At 30.0% G+C, this 25,425-nt stretch overlaps 1 protein-coding gene across 3 annotated transcripts; it reads left to right on the plus strand.

The window, feature by feature from the left end:
- Nucleotides 1-483: 483 nt before the first annotated feature.
- On the plus strand, nt 484-23,692 carry LOC129323190 (uncharacterized). 3 transcript variants are annotated; one of them, XM_054969791.1, is made up of 2 exons: nt 484-991; nt 23,545-23,692. In XM_054969791.1, exon 1 carries the CDS (start codon nt 513-515, stop codon nt 966-968), a length of 456 nt encoding a protein of 151 aa, XP_054825766.1. In that variant the 5' UTR covers nt 484-512; the 3' UTR covers nt 969-991; nt 23,545-23,692. The 3 variants fall into 3 exon arrangements, with proteins under 3 accessions (XP_054825766.1, XP_054825765.1, XP_054825764.1); XM_054969790.1 differs by lacking the exon at nt 23,545-23,692 and adding an exon at nt 16,774-16,905; XM_054969789.1 differs by lacking the exon at nt 23,545-23,692 and adding an exon at nt 9,262-9,406.
- Nucleotides 23,693-25,425: the final 1,733 nt, after the last annotated feature.

A 25,425-nucleotide genomic window follows, 5' to 3' on the forward strand; every position in this document is an offset into this window, starting at 1 on the left:
ATATAAATATTTTAATAAAACATTATTTAAAGAAATATATTATCTTTTAATTTTTATACTTTGTTCGTGTTTTGTTTTTAGTATTTATACTTTTTTTAATATTTTAAAACTTTATATTTTTACTTTTCATTATTTTAGACCCTTTTATTATTTTTGGAGAGATTTAAAATAATAAAAAGTAAAAATATAAAGACTTAAATATTAAAAAAAATATAAAAATTAATAGTAAAATATGAGCAAGATAAAAAAGTTATGTTTTTTTTCATTTCTATTTGCAAACTTCAATTCATTTTAATTTGAGTTGGACATTTTTTAATGCAGACAAAATATCTGACACGTCATCGAGTCCGACAAAGGAAGTCAGGCAAGAAGCATTGAAGCAGTTTCCTCGTGACCTCACTGCTGACTGTGACATCCATCCATGTCCCCAAAGCATTTTATTGTGTGTATGTATGTATACATATAATAGACACACACCGACGCACCGAACCGATAAACGCTGAAGTAGAAAAATGAATTGGTTCGAGAGCGCTAAAAACGCGAATTGGTCTGAGTGCGCTAACGATTTGTTAGAGAGAACAAAAAATGTGAACTGGTCTGAGATCACCAAAGATTTACTGGAGCGCGTCAAAAACGTGAACTGGTCTGAGAGCGTCAATAATTTGATGGAGAGCGCCAAGAATTCGAATTGGTCTGAGACCGCTAGAAATTTGGGATTGAGCGCTAAGAATTGGTTAGGAGACGAAATTGGTGCCGCGAAAGAAAGTGTTGAGATTAGGCATTTAGTTGTGGGAGGCGTACTCGTTCTTCTCGTCGTCGTTGTTATTCGGGGCCGTGGGTCTGGTGGTGCTTCTAATGGCAGAAAAATTATGAAAGCTCCTGGCGGGAAAGGCAAAACTATGTACAGGGACGTCTTTGAAGGTAACCCTAGAAGCTACTTTCGCGGTTCGCGCAACAAAAAGACTTAGAAAACAAGCAGATCCACATCAAGGTCAGGCTAGTTATTAGTTAATAAGATTGAATCGCGCTATTATTTCTTCGTTCTGGTCTGTTCTGTTTTTCTTTGAGGCTTCTCTTGATTTCTCGTTGATCTGTGGTTATGTTGATTTTGGGAAATGAAATCGTGCGCTGGCTATTGAGCTTGTTCGTTCGTTTTGCCGCTTATGTACGGGATGTATGCTTGATGGATGTTTGACAAATCGACTGGGAAAATTAATCCAAACCGATCATTTAATTGGATGTCTCTGTGAAGTTTCCCTGATTTTATTAGATCTAAACAATTTATACTATATAGTATATACCATCCTCTGACTTTAACTAGATCAAGAATAGCAAAATGGCTTTACGGAGTCGATCTGAGACTACTTCATTGTTAGTGATGAGTTTGAAGATGATCTTAAGCAAAGATAGCACGTTTGGTTCAAAGAATCCATGGGAATGTAATGGAATGGAATAAAATATAATGATGATTATTGCTATTTTGTTTGGTATGCTTTTAAGGAAAGGAAATGCAAAAAGGTAAAAATCTTTGGTCCAATTACAAAAAACATGGGAATAAGCTGTATTAATAAATCAAAAGATAAAAATACCCTTGTATATTAAAATTAATCAAAACACTCCCCAACCTTTTTGCGCTCTAGTCCCCTGTCCCCTTCAATAGTAAGACTATTTTAAATGTGTGTGTGTATATAATGCCATCTAAATATATTAAAATCAAATTATAATATTTAAACCAAATATTAATACTACTCCGTTTCTATTTGTAAGAAAAATTATCACTTTTATACTTTTTTTTATATAAAAAAAATCACATACTTTAATAAACATTTATTACAAATCTCTTAAATTGTCCCTTATAATTTACAATAATGAGAAATAATTAATGCATGTCTATATTAATTAACATAAGTCATTTTAGTCCAATTTTTTTTATTTTTAGATATAATTATTATAGTTAACTAATTTTCTTAAACTGTGTGATACAGTTTTTTTCTCTTATATATAGAAACGGAGGGAGGATATGTGTGTGCGTGTGCGTGTGAAACAAATTGCCAACAAGCACAATTTTACAGCAATAAAAATGCTACCTACCAATAGCATAAATTTATTAAATATAAAGATATTCATGAACACTGGTGCAACTTCTTCATGTAGCAACAAAAATGCTTCCTGCTGAGTTATCATGTAGAAAAGTTGTACAGCCACATCCAAGAGGTAGAGTATAGCACGTTAAAATTAAAAAAAAACATAATCAAAATATAAAATCTACTTACTTGTTCATATATATATATATATATATAATTAGAACAAGAACATCATTAATAGCAAAATATATAAACGTATTCAAATAATGGATTATCAAAAGCAGGACATATAAGTTCACCATATGACTTTACAAAAAATGTTGAGGTATTAATTAAGTATGACCTCCTAAATATTGACAAATGTAATACAAGCTCATTCTATGGCTTTATAAAAAATAATATTGAGGCAATGTCTACAATCTCTAAAATATTAATAAAAGAAAGACTTAAAATACATACTACTACACCTTTATATAAATGAAGTAGTATGTATTTTACATAGCCCATGGTCTTGCAAAGCAATCCATATAGAAGTCCTATAGAGCTAAATATATAAAGGTCTTACACATTTATTCAAGAAGGCTACACACCCAAGTCGCCATCTTGTCTTCAAGAACTAGTGTGAATGCAACTACTAGTGATGGAGACTTAGTAGTCTTTATATGAGCCTTGTTTATCTCACCTCGTGTGAGTCCTTGTACTCTCATAAGTTGCCTATATATTTCCTCTGCTTTGTCTAAATCAATAAGACCCATCCTTCTTGACTCTTTTCACATTTAAGCAAATTCCTTACATAAATTCTTTGAGAATTTCATCATTGAGTGGTCTATATGAGGAGATAAATCCTTTATAGCTTTAACAAGCACCTCTATAATATTATTATTGCTCCTTTGCTTTCATTTTATAAATGATTGCACCTCAGTTGACTGCACATGTTGTTGCTCAGATGCATCAACATTTGTATTTATGTTAAATCCTTGTTCATCATTGATCTCACATTCAATTCTATAATCCTCTTCATCATCCTCAGCATGAGATGAAGGCATCGAAGCAGTCATTCCAATTGTACTATCCTTATCCCATATATAGACTTTTTTAAGGGAGTAGGATATTTTAAGCCTGATTTGAATAAGCTTGGCACGTTCGAATTACCGACTCTAGTTAAAACCTAGAGAGTTTCCATGTAAATGGGCTTTGGATCAAAAGAACTAACTTAATAATTAAAAAATTTAAAATAAAAAGTTATGTTATCCTTTAAGTAAATATAATTTGAAGGAACTAGGAAGCTTCTTTGTCAAGAAAAAGGAATAAAGGTGGAAAAGAGTGAAAAGCAATTTCCCACAAACCTTCCACCCACACGCACACACAAACCAGTACCAAGCGCTTCAAAGAGCATAACAATTTAACATAAGAAAGAAGAGTTGTGTTGTGTTGTGAGTCAAGTGTGAAGTAGAAGAATGGATGGATCTGGGAGTCTTGAAAATGGTGGTGGAGGCAAACCTGGAGCTAAAAGAAAGAGTAATTTTAATGTTGCAATAGGTGTGGCTCTTGCCGTTGCTGCCGCCATCAGGATCGCCGATGTCATCTCCTAGTTTGGTTCTTCTTCGTCCTCTAATGATGAGTCTAGAAAAACCATGAAAGCTCCTGGTAAGAACGGCGAGGTCATGTTTCAGGGACGACTTCTAAGATGACCCTAAATCTTCTAAAATTTGCACAAAAAATAGGCATGAAACAACAAGATCTTTCCTGTTCTCAGTTAATTAAGATTAATTACATATTTATATATATTATATATATGCATGATCTGGTCCATTCTGATTTCTTATTTTAAGGTTAATTATTAATTTCTCTTTTTTCTGTTCATGTGTGTTTTATCTTTTACATATGTTTACTAGGAATGACGTGGTTGTGTACTGGTGCACTTGTTGTTATACGTCCTTTTGCTGCTTATGTTATGTATCCTTCATGTTTGATAATGTGAATAATGTAATGTTAAGTTAGTATTCTGTTTACGTTGCTAGTGAATCCAATTTTTTTAGTCATTTATAGTGGGAAAAACAAAATTTAAAATTAGAGTCCTTATATTATTTCTATGCAGATCTTGAATTTTTACTGCAATCTCCCCATATATGCCTTCTTAAAAATGAGCACATATAATTAATTATGTGCAGAGTCTCTTTTTAATTTTTTTTAATTTCCCATAAAAAAATGGGTAAAGGGAAAAAATACTCAAAAGTAATCAGCCAATGGCACTTAGTATCCTAAAGTGAGAAAAATGACATAAAAACCCATAACATTATATGAGTGAGTGCAAAAGTGACCAAACTGTTAATTTTGACCTAACATTGTTAACTTTGATTGTTAAATACTGACTGTGCATTCTATGTGTCAGTCTTTGCTAACGTGAACTAATAAAGGGTCAAAAATACCCACGAAGTCGTCGAACAGGAGCAAAAATACTCATAATATTACCAAAGTTAGTGCAAATATGATCAATCGATCAAATCCCTCAAATGTTGACCGTTCAGCTGATATTTAAGTAGAAGTTGACCATTTTACCCCTGATGTAGACAAAAAAATTCCTAAATGAATTTTTACAGAGGTTGATTAATTATTGTATAAGTACCCATAATGTTATTTTAGTAGGTGCAATAATAACCAATCCATCAAAATCCATGCCACATGGTTTTTTTTCCACCACCATGTATCCCACCTCTTCCCTTCCTCCCTCTGCACTCATTTTTCTTGTCTACAAAATCTGAGATTCAACATAGTAAGATAAGTTGTATATAATCAAAGATCAAGACCAAGCACACCCCCTACGTTATTTTGTCTTAAGAACATTGTCACAACCTTAAGCAATTTCATTTATGATAGGTTCAAAATTTTCAAATGTTTTTGCCATTGTTGTAAAGAAATGAGAGATTTAATTTGATATTTAATCAAAACGACATTTTTTCAAATGATATTTATACAATGATTGATTAATCTCTAGAGAATTTTATCTAGGAATATTTTTTTACATCAACAAAAAATGGTCAACTTTTATTTAGGTGTCAATTAAACGGTCAACATTTTAAGAAATTTGATGAATTGGTCACTTTTGCACAAACTCTGGTAAAGTTATGGTTATTTTTACTCCTAGCTGATGACTTTATGGATATTTTTACCCCCTTATTAGTCCACATCAGTAAAGATTGACACATAACATGCACAATTAGCATTTAATGAGCAAAGTTAATGGCGTTAGGTCAAAGTTAATAGTTTGATCACTTTTACATTCACTCATATAATGTTATGGGCATTTATGCCTTGTTTTTCATTTTAGGATACTTGATGCCCCTGGCTAACCATTTTATAGGTATTTTTGCCCCTTTATCCTAAATTTTTTTTGTAAAATGTTGTGGTTGTTGAGAGCATAAAGAAAAAAATGTGCGAAAAGTGAAAAGTTGCAACCGAGACTCAAATTTGGATAAATAAGCAAATTAACCTCTAAAAGTTTGAGACACTAAAATTAGGGAGAGGGCTCTATCCCTTTCTTTTTTCTCCTTTTCCCAATCTCCACTATTAATTTTATTTAATTTAATTTATTTTAATTACAAATTTGATGAAGGGTGAGGATTGAGAAAAGGAGGGAAAATGAGAGAAAAGAAAGAGAGACCCTCTGCTGCTACAGTCATCTTTTATATAATATTTCTCTTCAACTTTTTAGCATAATTTGACCATTGCTATTAATAAAAACTAATTTTGACTGTTAGTTTATCAAAGAACAACAAAAAATATTCACAAAAATAATAAAAGAAGACCCAAAAATTACTGACAAGGATTTAAAAAATGACATAAATTTACCAAGAAAATCAACTTTTTATTAATTATTCGGGTCATTTTTGATCATTTTTTAATCAAGTAATGGTCAAAGTTAATTTTTGTTAATGGTTGAATCAAATTGCACTATTTCAAAAGTTAAAGGGAAATATTTCATAAAAAATGAATTTAGGATCAAGACCCTTCCAAAACTATAGTTGAGAGGCCAATTTGCCCTTACTTATTGTATAATGAATATGGTATCAAGGCATCAAACTAAATAGTGAATAGGGAGAATATCACTTAGGACCCTCACAGCATAAAATTTGAAAATCCTTTGTAGGCTCAAGGGTTTTAAGTAAAAATATGTTTTAATAAAAAAAGACACATTTGCTTTTGGACATTTTATTGTACATTACAGGACATTATGTTGAAAATTTATAGACTTTGTGTTGTGAATTTCTAGACATTCTATTGTTCATTTGTCCTGCACAACTTGTACATTTCAAGTTAAACTATTTCTATTAGACTAATTATACATTACAAGATATTGTGTTGAGATTTTATAGACATTGTGTGTTGTACATTCATGGATATATGTTATTCTTTCATCCTTCACAACTCGTATATTTCAAGTCAAAACATTTTTATTAGATCAATTGTACATTATAGGATATTATGTTGATAATATATGGACATTGTGTTATGCATTTATGAAAAGAAAGAGGACAAGTGTGTCTTTTCTCATTACAATATATTTTCACTTGAGGCCTTTGGGCCGACAGAGAGTTTTTAAATTATATTGCAAATTTCTGTATTCTGAATACTCTATATGACATTCTCCCCAGTAAATACGCTCATATTGAATGGACTTTTGTGGTTGATCCCACAACGCATTCTCATCTAACGCATCACCACCGTTAGATTAGTCCACAGATACTCTTTTATAATGATCAATTGATTCTATCTCATTTTCCACTGTCCATTCCTTATTCTTATTTAAGAAAAGGATAGGAAGGATACACCCCATTGATGATTTTTTTTTTTATAAAGCTTACAGTACGAATAAAACGCATGAAAGATTGAAATTATGAACTATTTGTGCAGAGAAAGGTGTAGGTAAGACAAATATAAAACTGGCCCACGAAATGGGGAAGAATGGATTTCACTATATATAAGGTTTAGGAAAAAGGAGGGAAATAAGGAACAAAGTAGTTAAAGTGGGTGAAGTGGCAAGAAAAACTAAAAGAGAATACTGACAAAGTGGGTGAGTTGTATTATTGACGTTTTTTTAATAACAAGGACGACGACGAAATTTGAAAATGTGACCACTAACCAATTTATTAATGTTCATTGGCCAATTGAGTCCAATCATTACTCAAGTTAATAAACTTCATATAATTTTAGTAATCGCAACCTCTTCTGCTCTTGCATGTTTCATGTTTGATAGTATAATGTAATTTTTGGGTTTTTAAATAAATTTTAAAGTCTTTTCTATATTTTTATAATTAACTAACAATCAAAGTTAACATATCATATCATTTTTGAATATTGAAGAAGAACATTATATTGCACCCAAAAAAAAAAGTCTAACTTAAACACTCTAGGGCTATAAATTAAGGACAACATTACCCTTTAATCCAATAATTATCTCCTTACGTGTTGACTACAAGATACTTTTAAGCATCTAACAAGATATACAAAAGCCATCAAATGTGAGAAATATATTCGGTTACACTTTACAGCATAGTGAAGACTATCAATCACCGTATTAAGCACATAAAAACGTTGCTCAAGATTCTTTGATGCCCAGTAACCCAAGCTCAGATGTAACTGCATTCTTTGAGATGAACCATTTTGAAGATGGCTTTTCTTCATTCGTAGGAGACCTTTCCATGAAAGTCACAATCAAGGAATAGCACTTTTAAATAATATCCCACCACACCTGCAACTACAAGTACTAGAAGTCAGATTACAAGCATGTTATCCTCGCAAACAGATATTCCATCACTTCCATTTGAAGTAGGCTCTGAGTGTGTAGCATGTAAATTGGGAGAGAGATTAGACAATTATATTTTAAGAGCAAATTAATAATTTTAAAATTCTTAATATAACTATAAATAAAGATTGGATTAAAATTTAAGTTTTGAAAATAGATGGGATGTCTTTCTAATTTTGGCAAAACAGAAAGGAGATCATTGTATTTTACTCATATTTATTATTATTTACAAATTTCTATACACATTTTATTGGTCAACTTTTGAGATTTACAAATTCTTCAAATATATATATGTATATATATAAAACTTGACCAATGCATCTATGATTTATAAGTAAATGTGTATTTTTGCACTAGTTGTAAATTTTTAAACGAGGACTTATAAATTTTGGATGAAGATTTATAATTTATCATGATTTTAATTTACAACTCACTAGGGTAGAAAACACATTTATCTATAAATTTCGGACACATTATTTTAGCTATTAATTTTTAAAAGAAAATTTATAAATTTTGGAGGAAGATTTATAAAGGTAGAAGAGAAAATTAACTCATAATCTATAAATCAAGGAGAGTCTGAGATCCTAATTTTTTTTTTGATACAATGTTCCCTACAATTTTTGAAAATAGTACAACCTAACTCCTACAGTTAATAAAAGTTAACTCTTACACTTAGTTGATTAGAAAATAAAAAAAAAAGATGTTAAACATTATAAAATAATAAGTCCTTATATGTAATTTTTAGGACATAATTTTTTGATCATTGTTTGTAATTTTGAGTTCATTTTTTTTATTTTTTGGTCAATTAACAATTAAAGTAAAATTTTGTTAATAACTATCATTTATTCATATAATTTTTATATCACTTTCCCTACCTTTTGAAAATTTGTAGCGGTGCTTTGTGCATATTAGAAGCATTTAAGATTATTTGGCCACTTTTGTAATTTCCAAAAGTTTTGGGGCAAAAGTGAGAATTTTTAAAAGTTTAAGGGCAAACTGTAATTTTTGAAAATTAATTCTGAAAAATAGAAACATTCATAATTTGATAATTTTTAGTTCTTCATTAATCTTATGATTTTAATTTAAATTCATTCAACTTAGATTATAAGTTATTCACTAAAACATCCTTTAAAGTACACTCTTTGTATTTTAATTGTACTTTTCGTAAATTTTGAAAGTGTACTTGGTTGAGTTTTTGTAGCCAAGAACTCCAAGAAAACTTTTCATAACTAATTTCATCTCCTAATATTTCATTTTATCACTTTAATTCACTTCACCATATTTTCATAATTTACTCCTATGTTGGATATTTATAAGACACATGAAATTATTTGTGCACAACTTGTTATTTAATAGGTTCATTATGTGTTTTAGGCCATGGGAAGCTCTTGGATGATGATAGCAGCCCCTTGAACTAAATTAAGCCCTTGGATGAGCTATTTTGGTGATCAAAAGGTCACAAATTATTGATAAAATCTCAAGAAAACTTAAGGATAATCCTGACAATTCTACTTTCCAATTTCACTTCCCTTTTTCTTTATTTTTGTTATGCATTTTTTCATCATCCTCATTGTATTATTTTTCAAATTCTCTTTCAATTTTCAGATTATTAGTTGTCTTTCATTTCTATTTATTACCATTTAAATAATTCATTCTCAAAATTCATGGCCACACATGAAATTAAACACCATGTGAAAGGATCTTTAGATGCGTATAAGGCTCACATTACTTTAGAACACTTGGTGGGCATAATTTCTAGCCATTAGATTGATCTAAATGAGCCTTAAACACGCCAAAACAATCAGAATTTCGTGCTCCACATTCAACAGCCCGCTCATTCACATTTTTCATTCATCTTTCACCTCCATTCATCTTCATCTATTCTCTCAAGAATACCCATGAACCCTAGAACCTCTTCCACCATTTCTCCATCTTAAAACTCTCCATTTCACCATCCAAACCCACCATTCAACTCCCCTAATAGTCCTCACCATAACCTAGTAAAAAAAAAATCTATCATCTACTGTATTTTCATTTTGGCCAAATCTCAATGTCTTTATTCATGGTAGTTTCCAAAGTTAGTCAACAAGAAGAGGCTATGGGGATGCTAATGAGGAGTGTTTAGGCTTGTCTTTTCTTCCTAGGATGCATGAATGACTCTCTTTGAACACTCAGATTTTGGGAGTTTCTCTTATCTCTTACCTCTTGTTTAATTCCTTGAATTTTGATGCTTATGACATTGTAATGACAATGGTTGTTGGAATTAAATTTTATGATACTTGGTTGAGTATTATATGAGATTATTTTGTTACTTATTTTCCAATTGAGGTACTATCATAGTGATTTTGGTATTGCCCAAAGTTTTATTATATTCAATCCTTTGTTGCATTTGATTCCTTGTTGCCTTTTGTGAGAGCTTGTGTGCCATGGTTATGTATTAAGCACACTTGAGGTTGGTTAATCATTTTTCTTAATCAATTGAGGTCTCATTTGGTTAAGGCAAGGGCTGGAATTGGTGATTAACTTCATAATCAATTGGTTTTTAGCATAATTAGTTTTAAAGGTTAATTGAGGGTCTTAAAAGTGTAAAGGAAAAAATTTGTGATAAAAATTTAATACTATGATGACTAATGATATATAGAACCAAAAATTCTCTCCCTCTCTTGTAAATCTGAATAAAAAGGACATTGGTTGGGACTAACTATTATTAAAAACTTATGCATTATCTAAGGAACATAAGAGTGCTAATTTCTAGTGGTTACTAGGATACCTTTTAAACCAATTGGAGTTAAGAGGGAATTATTTAGATAGAGCAAGGATAAGAGAGGGAGTTCATGTGTCTAGGAAGACCATTAACTTGTATTTTAATCACAAATTAATCCATTTTTCAAATCTATCAAATCTTAAAAAAATATAGTTTGTTTTTAATCCTTGCTTGTTTTAATTCAAATCATCAAATCCACTCAAGTTGTTAATATTTTGGGTAGATTTAATCAACTGAGGTTTTAATTTTTAATTAAGTCCATGAGAGATTTGACTTAGGTTGCTCCCCATATATATTAGAGTGTTTCTTAATTTAATTTGGGTGCTTAAGTGACCAATGCACATTAAATTTTGGCGACTGCATTGATTTCAAAAGTTAAAGAAAAATATTACACAAAAAATGAGTTTAAAGTCCAAGACACTCCTAGACCTATAGTTTAGTGGCCAATTTAATCTTTTACCCATCTATAAATAATAATAATATTTAAATTATTAAATATTAAAGTATCAATACTTTAATAAGATATTATTTAAAGAAACATATTATCTTTTAATTAGTTATCGGTGTTGCTGTTAATAATCGTGATCCAATAATCACTAGTGGCTGGTCAAAGTGGTTGGTTGACAAATGGTATTTGTCTTTTACACAGAAAAATAACTTTTGTTTCTTGACATTTATTTGTAATTTTTGAAATCTTTTTTTTTATATTTTTATGGTTAACTAACAATCAAAATTAACCTTTTTTGAGTAATAAGAAAAATATTATACCCTGTTTGAATGTTCAAAGAGAACATTATATTGCACAAAAAAAAAAAGGTTTAAGGTCTTCAACATTCAAGGCCTATAATTTAAGGGTAATATTACGCTTCAATCACATAGTTATCCCCTTATGTCTTTTTTATGAGATACTTTTAAGGAGAATTTCATTAACAACCTTTAGATGTGAGATAATTTCAATTAAGGATTGAAAATTCTAAAAATTAACTATAAGTCTAGAGGATTGAAATGAAATAAATTTTCATAGTTAAATGACCAAAAATGCCCTACAAGTAATATTATTAGAATAATAAGTAAAGTTACAATTTTTACAAGTAATATTAGTAAAATAACAAGTTCAGTTATGATTTTTACAAGTAACATTTTCTTTTTGCAAGCTACAAGTACAATTGCTATAATAACAAGTCAAGTTATAGCTTTTATAAGTAACATTAGTAGAATAACAAATCAAGTTGTGATTTTTACATATAATATTATAAGAATAACAAGAAGTTACGTTCATTATCTAGTAATGTTATTTGTAAAACTCGTAACTTAACTTGTTATTTTATTAATATTATTTATAAAAATTATAATTTGATTTATTATTTTAGTAATATTAATTATAATTGAAGGGCATTTTATTTATTTAATTAAGAGAATTTATTTTATTTTAGTCCTCCAGGTTTGCAATAAAATTTTAGAATTTTTTAGGCCCCATTTGAAATTTTTTCACAGTCAAGGGTCTTCAATGAAATTCTCGCATACTTTATTTTAAGCCAACCACATATATTACAAAAATAATTAAAATTAGTTAAGTGTCTTGATTTTTTTAAAAATTAATCTTAATTAAGTGTAATTATATTATAGATACATACATACATATATTATACAATCATATATATATATATTATTATGCCTTTATATATATGTCAATTTTAAATATCTTCTCAAAATCAAAACAAGTTAGTTGAAGTAATAAATTTATATTATACAATTAAATCATTTTCTATTTATGCCCTTACGAACACCTATCAGCCTATCAGGTATCGTAAAATATTTTTAGGTAGCATTTTAATTGATAGATTTTTATTTAAATTTTAGATTTAGAATCTTACCTTTAATATCCATATAGTTAAAATTCTTTTTTTGATAGTATAAGAAATTTTAAAGGTAAAAGAGAGATGAGCTAAGATTTAAAGCATAAATGAAAGATTGCAAATAATAAGTTTACCCCTATCTTTCTATAAATGAGCGATGAGGATGAGAAATGAGAGGAGAGGCAAGAGTAACATAGAATAGTGAAACATTGGGGAAAAAAAACAAGAGAGTTAAAGTAATTAAAATTTTAAATAACTAAGGTTTAGAGAGTATTTGAAATTACAAAGTAATAAAGTATTTTATTTTATATTTGTTAAAATAAAAATTTATAAAAATGTAACAATTATTGTTTATAATTAATTTTGATAATACAGTTTTAATATGGTGGTCCAATTTAATATTAAAAGTTTTTATAATTTTTTAAATTCAAATATACTCTAGATAGTCTAAAGTTTTTTATAAGTTATATACATAATGATGTATTTTCAAGATGTATTATCCAATTCATATAACCTAAAAATAAATTAAAATTTAGGGACTAAATTAATAATTAAAAAAGTTAAAAATAGCAAGTTATATTAGCTCTTAAATAAATATAATTAAAGAAATAGAGGGTTGAACTTGACCCTTCCTCTCGAAGGAACTAGGAAGCTTCCTCAATAAGAAAGAGGAATAGAAGTTTTTTTTTGTTGTATCCAAAAAAATAAAAAAGAAAGAAAGAGGAATAGAGGTGAAAAAAAGTGAAATGCAATTTTCCACGAACCCTCCACATAAAGACACACACACACACGCAATTTATAGACACGCACACCAGTACCAAGCTCTTCAAGGCATATAACAATAAACATTAAGAAAGAAGAGTTGTTTTGTGTTGTGAGTGAATTAGAATTAAGAATGAGTCATTTTGCAATAGGTGTGGCCCTTGGCGCCATCGCCACCGTCGCCGCTGCCGTCTTTGGGATCGCCAGTGCCATCTTCTGGTTTGGTTCTTCTTCGTCCTCAAATGATGAGTCTAGAAAAACCATGAAAGCTCCTGGTAAGAACGGCGAGGTCATGTTCAGGGATGACTTTGAAAAAGACCCCAGATCCTACTTCCAAAACTTGCGCAAAAAATAGGCATGAAACAACAAGAACTTGCCTGTTGATATCAGTTAACTAAGATTAATTATATATATTTATATATAATATATATGTCCTGGTCCGTTCTGTTGTCCTATTTTGAGGTTAGCCAATCTTTCTTTTTTCGCCCCGTTGAGATATGTTTTATGTTTACAAGGAATGACGTGGTTGTGTACTACTGCGCTTGTTGCTACCTTTTACTGTTTATGTCATGCGTCCTTCATATTTGATAATATGTATAATATAATGTCAACTTGGCACTCTGTTGGGAGAATTTCATTATAGTGCCACTATAGCAAGATATCTTCAAATGAAGACCATGCAATTCTGAAATCACATTGCAGCCTTTGAGAATCAAAATGAAATTAAGTTTCATCACAAAAAGACATCATTGCCCCTAATGTTTAAACATGAAAAAAACGTATGATAGAACCCATTTTGAAGAAAGCCTCGACACTTCTTCTCACTATTTGTACAAATCATAGTTAGAACATATTTTGAGGATGTGCAAGGCATTTGCTTGAGTCTTCTGATGCAACATAGGTCCTCCATTTGGTTATTCAAAGCTGTTGTTGACTTTGGATTATATTATTGAAGGTTCCGCCGTTCGACATTACAACAACATGGATAGATCGTTTTCATTAGAGTTGAGAACTGCAAATTAAAGGATAACCATACTCTAATAGTGAAAAGCTATTTCATTTTCATCTTCTTCTTTTTTGTAATAAGAGATGCATTGATAGCTGCTTGATGATTTCTTATCATATTGATAGTTATTACTTATTTGTATTTGTTGTATCTTGTACTTGATGATTCCATCTTGTTCAAGATATGGAACTATCACAACAACTGGTTATTTTAGTATATGTTATTTGATAAATAGTTATAATTGCTTGTTAATTGTAATAGCCCAGGAATTTTTAAAAAAATAATTTAAATATATTATTGTCTTTTAATTGTAGTTATATTATTTTTGGGACAATTATGACAAGAGAGAGTGTTGGTATTGTTGAAGTGTGCACATAAAGTTCGAATCTGTTGGAGCATATAAGGAGAATTTTTTTAATTATTTTCAGCCTCTAAAATTACCAAAATGCCACCTGACTATCAGATATATTTTTCTCTCTTCTTTCTCCTCGTTTAATCACGTTTCTGCAACAGGGGGGAGAGAAAAATCTGGAAACCTCAGGTGCGATCTCTGTCTTCGTTTCTTCTGCAAGTTCCGATTCCTTCCATCCCTTCGTTCCTTGCTGTTGCCGATGTGAGAGCCCAGTTGCTGTGAGTCCGCCGTCGCAGCTCTGCCGTTCTTGAAGCTCCTTTCTGTTCTGCTTCTCGCAGCCGAGCAATTTTCTCCCTCCATTCTTTTTTTTTTTCGAGTGTGGTGATGATGCGAGGAGCTGATGTGGTGCCATATGGGTTTATGTTGTAATGAATGAGATTTTGATGCTTTTGTGGGCTGCTGTTTGTACGTGAGCAAGGGAAAAAAAATTCATTAAGTTGAAACTTTAGGTATTAGAAGGAAGAGGATGATGGTGTGGATTGATGTTTTAGTTAAATTTGATTTTGTTTATTGGTTATAATATTGATATTATAAAATTTTTGGAAGTTAAATTGAAGAGGAAGAGGTTGGTATTTGTTTAAGGAATTGGTGCCCATAAGGTGTTTTTGATAAAATGTTTATTAGGAGAGTTTTGCTTGAAATTTCAATTATTAAAATCTTATTAAATTCATTGGAAGACATAATTAGTTGGGATGCTATTATTTTATGAATTTAATTTGAAAATTTCAAAAGGAGATACTTGAATAGGTTTTTTTCTATAACCTTGTTGGATCTCGCAAGAAACATAAAATAGGCTTGGGTGATGCTCATTTGTGAAATTAAATCAAATATTATGAAGAAATTTATCTAAATTATTGAGAGATTAATTGGATTCTTGAGAGTTTTATGGTTGATAATTTATAAATCATAGTATTGTCATATGATTTAATTTTTGGAAGTGTATTTTATAGAAGTATACTCAATATGTTAGATAAGGGGAGTATACATGTGAGGTAACTATGATATTAGATAAGCTTTTAAGACATGAATTTTGGTGTTTTTTTTTAAATTTTTTCTACTGTTGTAGTTCATTGGGGTTTGTCTTAATTGATTTAATTTTTCATATGAACAAAAATATATTCATATAGGGTGTCTAGAGGAAGAGGATCTTGATAAAAGTGATAAAGAGTGAGCTATAAAAGTTAGAAAGACTTATCAAGCAAGTAGATAACTTCCCAATCAATTTATATATTAGAAAGTTTTCTTTATCAAAATATTGTTTTTAATAATTTATAGATATTTGCATATTTTTCTTGCTTTAGTTACTTTTGTTAATTAAATTGCTTTGCTTCTTGGAGTCATGACTTATAATTTTCAGATTGATAAAAATGCTTTTACAAATTCTAGTAGTCCTTTATTTGGTAAAGCCAATATTGGTGAACAATTTATGAAATATTAGTTATGAATTTTCATATTCAGACAAATTAATGTTTTTATGTGTTTCATACGAGTTTGATATTTGGAAGAGAAATTATATTTTGAAAAGTGATGAGTTTCTTGCATGTGTGAAAAATTGATTTTCGAAGGGACTATATACAGAACACTGGTTGGTAATGGCAGTTCTGTTAGCCCTTGGCGTGCCATAATCAATTACTAGTTAGTTTGATTTTCGTGAGCTCTGTTCTCACATTTGTTATTTGTGGGTCTCATACCTACGTCTATTTCATGGCTTTGGCCGCGTTTGGTTACTTACCCTTGTGGACTGTATATTTACATTTGTTAATTATTCTGACAAGTCCCTATAAATATGAATTTGATTATTTAGTGATTTTATATCTCATTAGTTTTTTAATTAGTAATCTATTTAAAATTACTCATTCTGTTTATTTGCTTTCTTGAAATCAAATAATAACAATATTTGATATGATAATTTAATAGTTCAAGATTTCATTTAAAGTTATGTAGAATCCTTTTATTCTGAATTTGTTTAAATCTTCATGGAGATCATTGTGTTTTTAATTTACATAATTGTTTTTAATATTCATTTTATTCATGTTTAATTATTTATTTTTGGGATGTTATTCACTGAAAATAATTTTGGCCTCAGATAGTGTAGCTGATGCTGAACCACCCACTGAACATTGAGGAGTTTATGATTGACTAGAAGTGGAGGGGCTAACGATTAAACTTTTTCTTGATGTAAACTTTTAATTATGAAATTTTATTTTGTAAACTTACTGCTAGATGCTCCACATAGTGTGTGGTTAGGTTGTTTATGTTGTTATATATTTTGTCTCCTCGCTAGAAGGAGCTTTGCTCCTGATTGAGTTGATATTTTTGATTGAAATATTGTATTATAGAATTTTTAGGAGATCCTATTTATAAAGAAGGTTCTACCAAAATTTCTACAAAAATATTGAAGTATTTTATTAATACCAAAAATATTTATGCATGTTCTAATTCAAACTAAAGCATAATTATGTCTTAGTCATGGTTGCCTGATTCAAGGCTTAAAGGATGTGTGATAGTTCACATCCTATACCAATCACCCTCTATTTTTGAGGCATAACATTAATTTTTGAATATCAAGTTTTGATGATATTGCACAAGTAAGATGTTAGTTTTAACAAATAATGTAAGGGAATTTACAAGATTTTACAATAGTGAAGTTAAGAGAATTTACATTATTTTGAAAACAAGTACATTATTAGACTTTACAAGATATTTTAATTGAGGTTAGTAATTCAGCAAGTCATATATGTATCTATAGATGACAAGTAACATTACAAACCAGACAAACAACGTAAGACATTTTACAAGCAATATTAGATGATATAGTTTAAGAGCTTTGACGAAGATGTTGATGGTGGCTAGTGCAACATCCATATAATTCAAGATCTGCATTTGCCCATTTACTAATATCAAATAGCTAGACAGCACATGCAAAAAAGAAGAAGAAGAAGCAACAATGACATAGTTAAAATACAGTTTCATTTTGATGTTCTTCCTTTTGTAATTGGATATGCATGAATCTTATGAGCTTGATGTTACAATCTCGAATTGTAACTTGACTATTAATTGCAATGTGTTTATGCTTCTTTTGATGTTCAAATAAGCTATTTCAATTAGTTTAATTGAGTATTTACCAAGTATTGATATAGTTATTTTTTTTACCAAAAGTATTGGTATAGTTACAAGTAACATAAGGGAATTTATAAGTAATATTAGACGTTTTACAAGTGACGTTATCAATTTAACAAGTTGTGGATGGATTATAGGATGGATATTGCACAAGTAGCATTTTGATCTTAATAAATAATGTGAAAGAATTTACAAGTCATATTAGACATTTTACTTGTGAAGTTTGTAATTTAACAAGTCATGTTTGGATCGACACATGTTATATATTGCATAAGTAATATTATGGACTTGATAAAAAATGTAAGAAAACTTACAAACCATATTAGACATTTTACTTGTAAATTTAATCATTTAACAAGTCATGTTTGGATCACAAATGTCATGTATTACACAAGTAACATTTCAAATTTGACAAGTAATATTAGAGAATATACAAGTCATATTAGATATTTTACAAGTAATGTTAGTAATTTAACATGTCATGTTTGAATACACAAGTTAGGTATTTGACAAGTAACATTACAGACTTGACAAGAAATGTAAAGTAATGTACGAGTAATATTAGATGTTTTACTTGTATTGTTAGTAATTTAACAAATTATGCATGAATTTACACAAGATGGATATTGTGCAAGTAACATTCTAGACTTCATAAGTAATATAAGGGAATTTGCAAATCATATTAGGTATTTTTCTTTTGAAGTTAGTCATTTAACAAGTCATGTATTGATTTACATATGCTAGTTATTTGATAAATAACACTACGAACTTAATAAGCAATGTAAAAAAATTTATAAATCATAATATATATTTTATTTTTACTTGTGAAGTTAGTCATTTAGCAAACCATGTTTGAGTTTACATAGGTTAGGTATTTAACAAGTAGCATTCCGAATTCAATAAGCAACATAAGGATATTTACAAATATATATATATATATATATATTAGACATTTTACTTATAAAGATAGTCATTTAAGAAGCCATGTTTGAATTTTGTATAGGCATGCTTGACCTCAACTCATCAACTATAATGGACCTAGTGTGCATTTCTTCTTGTGGAGCACAACCAAGTTGTCATGCCAACTTGTACCTCATTAAAGTGTTAAGTTTAATTACCTTACTAGTATTGGATATACATTTACAACTACAATGATCATATTTACAACCATAACATTAAAATTTTTACAACACGAAATACAATTATTTGGATAGCACACTTTAATTACATCAATGTGCAGCACCTTCATCTAACCACTTACTTTGCAATTGTGATGTCGCAGAACAATTTACATCATAAAAATGCTTTCCATTTCTTTGATACCAAGTCTCCACACTATGAATACATACCAATCCATGTTAACAGAATTGATAGGTGCCATAAGATTTTTGCTAATATATTCAAGCTATTAATATTAAAATAGTAAGTCATTGTATAACAAGACAATTTTAAGTTATAATCAAAATCACTTTACATGTCCATGTACCTTTCTACATTTTTATACCATAACTTGATATAAGTGGTCTACCCAAAAAAATTGATAAGAGTAACAATTTGACAAGTAATATATAATAATTAATAAATTCAAGTACAAGTGGGAACAAATTTATATCAGTAACAATAATTATTAAAGTAATAACAACTTTAATTGCTGTATTTACAACCTACGCAGGACACCGGGTTGACAAAATTAAAATCCACATAGGATATGGTTATGCCAACTGGCCTGCCAAAACCGCAACGTTAGTAGACCCATATTTCAACTCTAACTCTTGCATACTTCATCTCCCTTAAATTAAACGTCTATTGATTAATTAATAGCGAAAACCCTCAGAGTAACCTGCGGGATCAGCTTGGATGACGTCTCAGACCATATAATGATCCCTGCCTGGAGCTTCCATTGTCTTCCTGCCGTTGGAATCAGAGCCAGCAAACCCTAATAAACTACTTCCATTGTCCATTTCTTTATACGGTTTCATACACAGCCTGGTTCTTATATGTGTATGTTTGTGTAGGAAAATAGATATTGGAAAGTCTGGGAAGATGTATGGTGGCAGTAACTGATCGATCTTATCAGTTATTGTTGTTGTTGTTAATTTATTTTTTATTATTCTTTTTTTTATCCTTATTATTCTTATCCTCATTCCTATTCTTATTCTTCCTTCAAGGACCTTTCGTTACCCCAACAAAAAAAATAAGACAAAATAAATAAAAACTCAATGGAGGACCTAGTGATTTAATTGAAAATATTTTGAAAAATATTTTGAAGAAAAATGATCATAATGTCCTTTGTGGTTTTAAGAATTAATATTACTGAATTAACAAGTTAATTTAAGGTTTTAAAAAGTCACTAAGATTAAATATGTAGAGATTACTATCAACATGTTTTGATATTAAATTAACAAGTAATATTAGTGAATTAACAAGTGAAGTTAAGGTTTTAAGTCATTAGAATTGAATATGAAGAAAATATTGTTAACAAGTTTTACTAATATTCCCTCCATTCCAAATTACAAGACATTTTTAAGGAAGATTCAGTGTCCCGAAATATAAAACACTTTGATAAAAATAAAGTTTCATTAATGATACTTTTTTAATATTACCCTTCCTATATATTCTCTCTTTTTAATTTTTTTTATCAATGGAGTATTAAATGAATGGTATTTTTGAAAGTTTATATTTTCATCTTAAAAAAGTAAAATTATAAAATATATTTAATAAATTTTATTGGTATGTGAGATTTTATATAAAAATACCTTATAATTTGAGACAAAGAAAGTATTCGCAAGAAGCTAGCATTAATGAAATAATAAGTAGTATTATTGACAAGGTTTCTCGTTAACTACCAGTAAAGGACATTATGGTTATTTTTTCCAAAATGTTTTAGCCTTAATTCAATATGATGTCCCATCAGTGGTGGTATGGTAAAATTCTCCCGCCAGAATAAAAGAAGACTTCGAGAGTAAGGCTGCCATGAGCAATAAAAGATCGACACGTCATGGAATCCAACAAAGGATGAGCTCATCAAGCAACAAGCAGTTTCCTTACATCCATCCATGTCTCCAAAGCATTTCTGTTTTGCGTGTATGTGTATATAAGCGTACACACAGAAACAAACCAACGTACCGATAAGCGCTGAAGTAGAAAAATGAAGTGGTTCGAGAGCGTTAAAAACACGAATTGGCCTGAGTGCACTCAGGATTTGTTAGGGAGAGCCAAAAATGTGAATTGGTTTGAGAGCACTAAAGATTCACTGGAGCGTGTCAAAAAGGTGAACTGGTTTGAGAGCGCCAAAACTTTGATAGGTAGTGCCAAAACTTCGAATTGGTCTGAGAGCGCTAGAAACTGGGGATTCAGAGCTATGAATTGGTTAGGCAGTGTCAAGTTTTGGCATTTAGTGTTGGGAGGCGTGCTTGTTCTTCTCGTCGTTGTTGTTATTCATGGCTGTGGATCTGGTGGTGCTTCTAGTGGCAGAAAAATAATGAAAGCTCCTGGTGGGAAAGGCCGAACCATGTACAGAGACGTCTTTGAAGGTAACCCTAGAGGCTACTTTCGCAGCATGCACAACAAATAGACTTGGAAAACAAGCAGATCTACATCATGCAGTTATTAGTTAATAAGAGTGAATCGGATTATCATTTCTTCGTTCTGGCCTGTTCTGTTTTTCTTGATTTCTCGTTGATTTGTGTTTATGTTGATTTTGGGAAATGAAATCGTGCACTGGCTGGTGCACCTGTTGGTTTGTTTTGCTGTTTATGTACTGTATGTAAGCTTGATGGATGTTTGATAAATCGACTCCGAAAAATTAATCCAACCCGATCAGTTATTGGATGTCTCTACAAAGTTTCCCGGATTTTATTATATCTAAACAAGGATACTATTTGGTATATACTATCATTTCACTTAAATTTACACAATAAACAAGTTTGGAATTAATAATGCTAAAATTCAGGAATTAAATTTGTTCATTTACCCTAAAAAATATTTGGTCCATCCTTATTATTATTGTTCGTTGGTTAATTTGGTAGATTGAACTCATTAATTACCTGGTTTTCAATGTTAAACTAGAGTTTGGTTTTTGGACTGTGTACAATTTACAACTTCCTTAAATTAAACGTCTATAAATTAAGATGTATGGTGACATACAGTTCGGTCTTATCAGTTTTTGTTGTTGTTGTTCTCACAATGGTGACATCCAGGGATCAAATTTGTTCATTTGCCCTAAAAGATGTATGATGTTGTTGTTTTATTCTTGTTCTTATTAATCTTATTTTTTATTATTCTTATTCTTATTGTCATTCTCATTATTGTCATTTTTATTCTTCCTTCAAGGAGCTTTCATTACCCAAACAAACCTCCAATGATACCAGCGACCTACCATTCTTGTTTCTTCTGTGCGTCAAAGTTAAAGCTCTCGTACCAATCTGTTGCTAATTACCAGTTAAATATACGATCGTATATAACTTTTTCCTAATATCTTTAGAGACTCCAAAAGCAAGATCTATCCTATCTTGAATTTTCTTTTCATGTTTTCAATGCTTCCGTTGAATAACATTTGAAATATGCCTTAATATATTGTATAGCAATAACCTTATATATCCATTTTGATATAGAAATTGACAGATGTGGCATTGCCTTCACTTGTTTTTAATTTCAATTTACTACTTGAATCGCATCTATCTAACTTTTCACACTAAATAAACGCATAAAATATTGTGACATAAAGTTGTAAATTAAAGAAAGTGACGCCATTTTTACCAAAAACGAAAAGAAAAGTGATTCCATTTGCCATTCTTGTTTCTTCCGTGCGTCAAGTTATTGTGTATACCAAAAACGCATAAAATATTGTGACATATGGTTTGGCTTGCGCAATACGAATGACTAGCTTACTCAAAATGCACCCAAGTACTTCAAACCAACAAGTTTGCTCGATTATGGAACCATCTGCAAAGTGTATTGCATTCATGGACTACGATCTTAGTCACAATCTTAAGGACGTAGGTTGATTTCTTACAATTTTCTCTTCCAATATTTATAGGCTTTTGCCTCAATTCATAATTCAAAAAATAAATGTTAACGATGAATAGAAACCGTGAAAACATGACAAGATTTAGGCTTTGTATTAGAACAGCACATCATTTCATTTACAAAGCAGCAAAAGCAGCAGATCATCAAAAAGAAAGAAACCCCAAAAAAAGATAACTTTAGATATATCCTAAATGAGAAGTATTATCGTTATTCATATTAATTATTGTCTTGGTCTTCTCCATTGTTTCCTCTCCATTTCTTTTATTGTGTTGGTCTTCTCTACTATTCATATTAATTATATTTTATAAATGAGAAGTATTATCTAGTTCATATAACCTAAAAATAAATTAAAATTTAGGGACAAAATTAATAATCAAAAAAATTTAAAAATGAAAAAGTTATATTACCCCTAAAATAAATATAATTCGAAGGAACTAGCCAGGAAGAAAGAGGAACAAAGGTAGAAAAGAGTTAAAGGCAATTTCCCACGAACCCTCTACACACACACAAACACAAATTACTATTTATGCACACACAAACCACTACCAAAGCCCTTCAAGGAATATAACAATTTAACATAAGAAAGAAGAGCTGTGTTGTGTAGTGAGTCAAGTGTGAAGTAGAAGAATGAATGGGTCTGGGAGCCCTGAAAATGGTGGTGGAGGCAATCCTGGAACTGAAAGAAAGAGTAATTTTGATGTTGCAACAGGTGTGGCTCTTGCCACCGCCGCTGCAGTCGGGATCACCGGTGCCATCTTCTAGTTTGGCTCTTCGTCCTCCAAGGATGAGTCTAGATCGAAAACCATGAAAGCTCTTGGTAAGAACGACGAGGTCATGTACAGGAACGACTTTGTAAAAGATGCTAAATCCTACTTCCAAAACTTGCAACAAAACTAGGCACGAGACGAGAAGATTTTGCCTGTTGATCTCAGTTGACTAAGGTTAATTATATATTTATATATTATATATATGCATGGGCTCGTCCACTCTGTTTTCTTATTTTAATGTTAACTATTAATTTCTCTTTTTTCCGTTGATGTGTGTTTTATATATGTTTACTAGGAATGATGCGGCTGTGCTGATGCACTTGTTGATATACCTCCTTTTGCTGTTTATGTCATGTATGCTTCATGTTTGACAATACGAATAATATAATGTCAAGTAGTATTCTGTTTACGTTGCTTGTGAATCCAAATTTTTTTTATTTATTTTCCCAAATTTAATGGGAAAAACAAATATCTAAAATTAGAGTCCTTATATGAATGTAAATGCAGATCTTGAATTTCTGCTGCAATTTCCCCATATATGCCTTCTTGCAAATGGGCACATATAATTAATTATGTACGGAGTCTCTTGTTAATTTTTTCCCATAAAATTTTTGTAAAGTATTGTGGTTGTTGAGTGAATAAAGAAAAAATGGGCGAAAAGTGAAAACTCACAACCTAGACTCAAATTTGTGCAAATATGCAACGTAACCCCTAAAAATTTGAGAATCTAAAATCATCTTTTGTGTAATATTTTTGTAAGTTAACCCTTATAATTAATAAAAGTTAACTTTTGACTGTTTATTGATTGAAAAATGACAAACAATAATATAAAAATGACAGAAAATTACTAAGAAAAAATTAATTTTTTTAGTAATTTTTTATTTTCTATCATTTTCCGATCAAAGTTAATAGTTGTTAATGGTAAGATCACATAGCACTATTTTTAAAAGTTGAACAAAAATATTTCATAAAAGATTAATTTAGAACCAAGACATTTTTGAATTTATGGTTTAAAGACCAATTTGCCCTCACTAAAGTTGTATAAAGAATATGGTATCAAAACCTCAAAGTAAATAGTAAATACGCTCATATGGAACGGACTTTTGTGGTTAATCACAGAACGTATTCTCATCTAATGCATCACCACCGTTAGATTAGCTTACAGATCAACTCCTCCGTGATGATCAATCAATCGGATCGCATTTCCCATGTCCTTTCCTTATTCTCATTTAAGAAAAAGATCGGAAGGAGATACCCCATTGATTTTTGTTTTTTTAAATAAAGCTTACAGTAGGAATAAAACACACATGAAAGATTGAAATTTGATGATTTTATAAACTATTTGTGCAGAGAAAGAAGGTGCAGGCGAGACAAATAAGAAAGTGGCCCACGAAATGGGCGAAAACACAGGGGATAGATGTTACTACATATATATATAAAATAAAGGTTTACGAAAAACGATGGAAATAAGTATAGCTTTTAAACTTTCGAGTTAACTCTCTAAGTTTAATAATTTTATATTTTTAATTTATAAAATTATATTAATTCACTTATAAACTTTGACTAATTAAATACAAACTTGATTAAACTTGTAAGTTTACCATTTTAACATTTTTAATTTACAAAATTATGTTAACTAATTTATAAACTTAGATTAAGTGTAAATTTGGTTAAACTTATTAACTTCATCAATTTTTCATCGAGTTGAGCAAGTTAAATATATATTACATAGAACTCAATTCATAAAAGTAATAGGATCATGTTTAAAGAGAAAATAATCTTAAAAATTTAAAACTAATATTAATAAAAAAGAAAAAAATATA

Source organism: Prosopis cineraria, unplaced genomic scaffold (genome assembly GCF_029017545.1).
Source record: "Prosopis cineraria cultivar Desert tree isolate PC_DT_omini unplaced genomic scaffold, ASM2901754v1 PC10, whole genome shotgun sequence".
NCBI lineage: Eukaryota > Viridiplantae > Streptophyta > Magnoliopsida > Fabales > Fabaceae > Prosopis > Prosopis cineraria.

What these genes read in the sequence shown, in the direction of transcription:
- LOC129323190 (XM_054969791.1), top strand. Translation starts at nt 513, where the DNA reads ATGAATTGGTTCGAGAGCGCTAAAAACGCGAATTGGTCTGAGTGCGCT.